The sequence below is a fragment of the Phyllostomus discolor genome, chromosome 2, assembly GCF_004126475.2.
Source record: "Phyllostomus discolor isolate MPI-MPIP mPhyDis1 chromosome 2, mPhyDis1.pri.v3, whole genome shotgun sequence".
In the NCBI taxonomy this organism is placed as follows: Eukaryota; Metazoa; Chordata; class Mammalia; order Chiroptera; family Phyllostomidae; genus Phyllostomus; species Phyllostomus discolor.
In genome coordinates, this window is record NC_040904.2 from 209,297,273 (window position 1) to 209,304,049 (window position 6,777).

The 6,777-nt window shown below is 59.6% G+C and overlaps 1 protein-coding gene across 1 annotated transcript; it reads right to left on the reverse strand.

The window, feature by feature from the left end:
- Positions 1-279: 279 nt before the first annotated feature.
- Positions 280-6,489, reverse strand: C1QTNF6 (C1q and TNF related 6). Its single transcript, XM_028532682.2, has 3 exons — positions 6,334-6,489; positions 3,602-3,866; positions 280-1,103 (listed from the first exon to the last, which is right to left on the reverse strand). The coding sequence occupies exons 2-3, from the start codon at positions 3,858-3,860 to the stop codon at positions 556-558; spliced, it is 807 nt and encodes a 268-aa protein (XP_028388483.1). The 5' UTR covers positions 3,861-3,866; positions 6,334-6,489; the 3' UTR covers positions 280-555.
- Positions 6,490-6,777: the final 288 nt, after the last annotated feature.

Genomic DNA, 6,777 nt, shown 5'->3' on the forward strand with positions numbered 1-6,777 from the left:
CGGGTGCAGACGAGAGTGAGAGACAGTGAGAGACAGTGAGGGAGGGGGAGGGAGGGGCAAGGGGGCAGAGGAGGGGGAGTCCTAGAGAAATGAGAATGTTTAAGGATGTTGGGATGATTCGAGAATGTTTACAGGATTCCAGAAGGTTCAGGAAGTACTAGAATGTTGCGAAAGTTCTGGAAGCTTGCTACTCCAGTGGAGTCCACAGACCGGCAGCAGGAGTGGCACCCAGGAAGTCATTAGAAATGCGGAATCCTGGCGCACTCCGTGTCTGCTGGGTCAGGACCGAGGTGATTCTCGGACACATTCAAGCTTGAAAATTGCTGGTATAAAAGGTTGGGAAAGTTCTAGAATATTTAGGTTTGAAGGCTTCTTAAAATATGCCCAAGAGAGGAGAGCAGAAGGAACAGACTGGGAAGGAAAGAAGGAAGAAGAGGGCTACCCAGAATGCCGCTCTGTGGGCCCACTTTACAGAGGGGCACACTGAGGCCCTGCCGGGGGTGGGACCTGCCCTGGCCGCCACCCCCCAGCACCAGAGCTGCGCCGCTGGAGGCACTAATCGTCCTCAGGCTTGATGAGGTGACCGCTGAAGGTGATGTAGGTGTCGACGTCATCGCTGTAGATGGCGTTCTCACGCTCGCGCTTGAAGAGCCGCGCCCAGACGCGGTCGCCCGGCGCCAGGGCCAGCATCACGCTCTGGCTCTGCATGATGCTGCGGTCGCTGGGCTGCGCGTACAGGATGACAGCCGCCTCCTCGTTGTGCATGACGTGCACGTAGGTCTCCTTGAAGTTCCAGCTGTGCACGTTGAGGCTGAAGAAGTAGAGGCCGTGCAGAGGGGCGACAAAGTGGCCGGCGGCCATGTCGAAGTGCGAGTCCGGGTTGACGAAGACGGTGTCGAAGAGCAGCGGCTGGAAGCCCTCGCTGCTGTGCAGGGCCGTCTTCCGGCCCACGGAGAAGGCTGAGAAGCGAGTCTGGCACGGGCTGCCGGGGCTGCCCGGCTGCCCCTTGTCGCCCTTGCTGCCCTGGGGGCCTCGCTCTCCCCGGGGACCCTCCCTGCCCAGCTTCCCAGGCGTGCCCAGCAGGCCTCGGTCCCCTTTGTCACCTGTGGGAACAAGGGAGAAGTCAGGGCAGGCACCCGAGCAGCCGGGCCTAACAAAGGGGGGTACCCGCACTTGTTTGTGGAGGGTTTTGCCCCTGCCCAGAGAAGAAGCCAGCACTTATTGAGCACCTACTGCATGCCAGGCAGTGCCTCCCTGCATGCCCTTCTAAAGAAGATACCGCGGTTGTCTCTCACTCACAGACAGGTTAAGTGACCACCCAGGGTCCCGCAGCTCAGGAGCAGGAGACACAGGACTCCAACTGCAGGATCCCACCAATTCCCAACCCCCGCCCCCAGTGAAGCTCCGACGGTGGCTCTGGGAGGCCAGGCCCAGCAGCCCCGCCCCTCACTGTGCGCAGCCGCACTCCAGTGGGGATGTGAGAATGGCAGGCGCGCTTTGCCTGTCTGACCCAGAGAACGAACCAAGGAAAATACCTCCACGCACCGGGAGGGAAACGCCCCGGTTAGGAGCCAGGCAGCCCTTGGCTGGCATTACGCCCCACTGTGTGACCCGGGTCCCACCCACCTCACAGGGGTGTCCGTGAGCCCTCCACAAAATGCCGATGGGAGAGTGCGCTGAGAACTGAGCGCACTCTGCAAATTTGATTCTGCAAATACGAAGCGGGACGGTTCACCCAGCACTGCCTGGTCCGCCTCCACCTACCTGCCCCGGGGTCTGGCAGCACCGGCCCTGATCCCCCGGCAGACACATGTGTGCTCAGCCCTTGCTCCAGGCTGACCTTGAACACGAGAAGCAGGTGGCTACTTAAGTCTTGAGGAACCTGATCCCAAATATTTCCCTGCTGCCCATCACGGAGCCGGAAATCGCACCATGAGCCACGCCCCTTGGAGTGAACGGCACTGCCCGGTGTTTTCCCGGGGCCCCTCTGACCACGGCAACACAGGAGAGAGAGGAGGAAGGGGCGGAAAAGAGGACACAGGCCCTTGGGGGAGAAGCCTAGAGAAATGGGGGAAAGGGGCCACCGCTCTGCGGAGGTCTGGCTCAACGGCTCTTCGAGATGACTGCCCCACCACGGGCACCACACTTTACAGTGTGCAGAGCTCTTGTTTCACCCTGAGGGAGCAGGTGAAGGCGGTGATAGGAGAGAGTTACCTTCTCCTTCTTACCAACGAGGCAGGGAGAGACCAGTCTGACCCACACAGCCAGGGAGCAGAAGACCTGGGCCTGGGGCCTGGGGCCTGGGACGCATGATGCCAGCCTGGCACCGTTTGCGACAGCAAGCTGCCCGTTCCCCCTGGCAGGCAGCTAAGCCTGGCCCAGGAGCAGCAGTGCAGGGTTTGGGGGGAGGGTCGTGTGGGGTGCCTGCCATCTGCAGCCAGGCACCTGTTGACCTTATACAGAGGTTCTGTGGGCCTCGGGGAGGCTCTGGTTTATGGGGTGGTGGGATAGGGGCTCGAGGAAGGGAGGTGTCCTCACCTAGAAAACCCAAAGGCAGGAAGGTCTCAGACACCAGCCCACCGCTGGCTGTGGGGTGGGGTGGCCCTGTGGAGACTCTAGGGACAGATCCCAACTCTGCCTGACAACTGTGTGACCCCAGGAGAGCTCCTCCCTCTCAGAGGCTGGGCTCTCCCATCTGCAGACCGGGAGGGAGGAATGACAAGGTGCCAGCCCCGGGGCTGTGTGAGCACCAGTGGAGGCTCAGGGTGCCAGGGGCCTGGCCCCAGCCCAGGAGAGCACCAGGAGCTCCCTTCAGGTCTGACTCCTGACGCAGAGGACAAGGAGCCAGTACTCACCGCGTGGCCCGAGTGGCCCTCTGCAGGTCTCCCTGCTTCCACCCGTGCTTCTGCCATGGATTCCCCACAGCATGTCAGAGGGATCCATTTGAAACCTAAGTCGGATCAGGTCTCCCCTCTGCTCCAACCCTGCCCTGCTCCCCATCTCTCTCAGAAGAGAAACCCAAGTCTGATCTGGGCCCTGTTTCATCTTCAGTTGCAACTCCTTCTGTTGCTCTTGCTCCTCAAAAACCCCGGGCCCACCTCTACCCCAGGCCCTTTGCACATGCTGTTCCCTCTGCCTGGAATGCTCTTTCCCAGATACACATGGCTGCTCCCTCACTTTTCCAGTGAGAACTGACCGCCCTGTTTGAGAGGCAGCCTGCCCCCTTGCCTGCACTCCCAATGTCTCTTACCCTGCCCCACCTTGTCATTTCCATGGCATTTATCCCTGTGGAACATTCTGTCTCGTTAACTTGGGTAGTATGCTCATTCCTGTCTGCCTCCCCCACTAGGATGGAAACTCAGGGGCAGTAGGTGTCTCTGTCTGATTTGTTCATGCTCCGGCCCCAGAATGCAGAACAGTCCTGACACATAGTAGGTGCTCAATTAATGTGTGCATTAAAAAAAAAGAGTCTGGAACAATTTCCAGTCCTGGTTTTTGCTACTTCCACCACCTCGCCTCCCCCAGGCCCAGGAAGAGACCCCCACGCCCTCCCTGTCCCTGCCCAGGGCCAGTCCCACTGGAGCCATGCGTGGGCACTCACCCTTCAGAATGGTGATGTTAATGTAGGGCCTGACCTCGGGCAACACGTACGGAAGGGTGGACGGAGAGACCGGGGACACGTCCGCGGCATCGGCAGGGGCCAGGTGGTCCTCAGAGTCAGAGTCACAGCACCAGCGGCAGTGCCCGGGGGCATGGGAGGCCACAGCTTCCCCAGAGGTGGGCTCTTCCGTGGGGACCCCAAACACCAAGAGCGGGAGCAGGAGCACTGTCCAGAGGACATCCGGGGCAGCTGTCCCCATGGCGACCTGGAGCAGGGAAGGAGGGACAGGAACTGTGCTTTATTTACCCTCTCCCTGGTTCCCGTGACCAGCATATAACCCACAGCAAGGGCGGAGCTGACAGGCCTCAGGGAGGGAGGGAGTATCACACCCCCACTTCACAGACAAGAACACTGAGGTCAGTGCAGGGAAGCGAGGTCTTCAAGGTCACAGAGACACGTGGCAGGGCAGGGACTGCAGGCTGAGTCTCCCAGAAGGAGCCTAGTCCCCAGAGGCTCCGCCACACAAGGGCCCCAAAGGAAGAAGCCCCTTGAAAGAGAGTCTGGGCCAAGAGCAGAGAAGGCTGGGGGCCGGGCGGCATGGTGGGGAGGGAGAAGCCCCAGCTGCCCCTGGGTCATAACCTCCGAGACTGTAAAATGCTCTTCCCACCCTCCCACCTCCCCCACTACCTCCCTCTGGCTTATTTTCTAAACATTGGCAGATGGGCGGGCCCTTGGGACAGACACAAGCACAGGCTTGCTCTTTAGGAGAGAGGACCCTGGGCTGAGCCTTGGTCTGGGGCACTAACACAATGGTCCTGACAAAGGAGCTAGAAAAGTCCGTGTATTCTAGCACACAGGTAGCGACTTCCATCAGAGAAAGCCAGAGAGAGCGCGCGGGGTTATTGTTCTATTGTTGATCAGTCAGGAGTAGGTATGCTGAGTCACAGGCTGCAGGCCACTGCGGACCTACGTGGTGCCTTTGTGCAAGGGTAGAGGAAGGTGCTCCCGGGGAGGGACAAATTAGAAACAAGAGAATGCACCGCTGATCGCGGGGCTTGGCCAGGGCTGGCGTCTCTGTGCAGTCCGCAGCCTCCACGGTAACCTTACGCAGAAACCCTGCGGGGAAGCCTCAGGCGAGTCCAATCATTGGAAAGCGCTTGTGTCAATCACACTAGACCTGCCAATCAGCTGCCAAGGTGGCAAATTGGAATTAAGGGGCAGGACTAGGAAATCTGGAAAATTCAAAAGGATCAGCGAAGTACAAGGATTTACAAGGATCTGTTTCGGCCTTGGCCAAAAAAAAAAAAAAAAAAGAAGGGATCTGGAGTTCCTGGAGAGGGGCAGGAAGTGGCCTGGACACCAGCCGCTGGAGAGAGGCCGGGGCTGGGTGGGCAGGAAGCCGGGCAAAGGGCCTTTGAGGTGGTGGCAGGCTTCGGGGGCTGGCGCCGAGTTATCGCAGGATCGGAAACTCGGCTTTTGAAACTAGACTGGTTTTTACACTTCTGGCGTTTCTTTGTTTATTTCCTTTTTGTTCTCTAACATTTAGTACAATTCAAAAATATTTTTCTGTGGTTAATACATGTAGAGGAGGTAAAATTATTATTTTAAATGCCATCCTATCTCTGCTGAGCGCTGCAGTAAGAGCTAGGTTTTAAAGGGGCAGGAGCTCTCCCCGAACACCTCCCCCTCCCCGCGGCTACGGAGGAGCAAAAGGGAGGGGTGCCAGGCAGCCTCCCCAGCCATCACCCCTCCTGGGGGTGACCAGTCCCCAGCTCCTCTCCCTGCACCCTGGGCCACTTGCCCAATTCTCCCCAGTAAGGCAGGTCAAATCCTCACAGACCAACCCCCTTCCTGTCCAAGATTATTACCCTTGCCTTTTATTTGCAAACTACACATCCCAGTGGTTTTGAGAAAAGCAAAAATCCTGTTTTTCCTGGCCGGCATGTGACTTGTGGGGAAAGGTGAGGCCTCAGAGTCAGACTTGAAATCCCAGGGCAGTTTACAAGCCGTGGGGCCCTGGGCTGGCGGCTGCACCCTCTGGGCTTCCTGCTCCTCAGCCTTCACGGAGGGGGATGACACCCCATCTCGCTCCCAGGTGGTCCGGGATGATTTAAACACGGGGCAATTGCCTGACTTGTAAAAAAGACTCAATAAAAAGTTTGTTCCTTCCTCCGCCCAGTATGCCCCCTGCCCAGTGCCAACAACCCAGGACAGAGCGAGGAGGACGGGCTCAGTTTGGGGGCCTTTCTGTGGGCTCCAGCCAGGTGACATCAAAAGCTCTGAGGTGTGAACTGTGGCCTGGGGAGCAGGAAGCAGGAAGCCAAGTGGATTGACTAGAAGTAGTAACGACGACAGCCAGCTGACTGGCTGTGGGGGAGGGTCCAGGCAGGGAGTGTGAGGGACAGGGCCGTCGGGAGTGACCAGGGGGTCCCTGCTGCCTCCGTTCGGCAGCTGGGGTGTCTCTGGGGTGGGGGCAGGGTGAGCGCCCCCACAGCGTTAGTGGGCACACGCTGGGGCAGCAGAGGGCAGCCAGCCCTTCACCAGGAGCTCAGGTCTTCGTCACGGGGAAGGGAGAGCCTGGAGGGGCTGGCGCAGGGGTGGGGGGTGGGGTAGTGCAGAGCCAGAGCGGAGTCCAGGAAGAGGAGGGAGGAGTGGAATTCCAGGCTCTGACCCCAGCCTCCTGGGTGGGCGCCCAGCCCTGCCGTGGGACACACAGGACCTGCATCACTCACCCCGACTCCTGCAGCCTCGCCCAGCGCCTCACGGACCCCGGGCCTCGGGTCAGCCTCTAGCTCCTATGCCCATGTCTGCAGTAATAGCTTGTTGCTGGCCCAGACCCCCAGGCCCGAGCGGAGGAGGGCGGGAGGCAGGGCGAGGGGGAGGAGAGAGGGACGGAGGGCGGAGGGAGAGGGCTGAGCTGGCTTCCCACTTCCCCTCCTCCCTGTCCCTCCCCTCCCGCCGCTGGGTTCTGCCGAGCTAATGGGAGCTCTGGATTTCCTTTGCTTAACTCTTTGGTGGTCCGGTGGGGTCTTGCTGGATTCAGAGGCCCAATAGAGTCAGAGCCAGAAGGGATCTGAGGCCCCTGTGGTGCTGGCAGGGAAATCGAGGTGGGGGAAGCCAGGAACTCCCTGTAAGTTGCTGGGGAAAGGGAGGCAGCTCCGAAACCCTGCTGCCGG

Bases quoted from the DNA above. Each gene is read 5' to 3' on its own strand.
- C1QTNF6 (XM_028532682.2), bottom strand. From the start codon at position 3,860: ATGGGGACAGCTGCCCCGGATGTCCTCTGGACAGTGCTCCTGCTCCCG. The intron at 1,104-3,601 runs GTGAGTGCCCAC...TTGTTCCCACAG, and splicing joins TAACATCACCATTCTGAAGG to GTGACAAAGGGGACCGAGGC.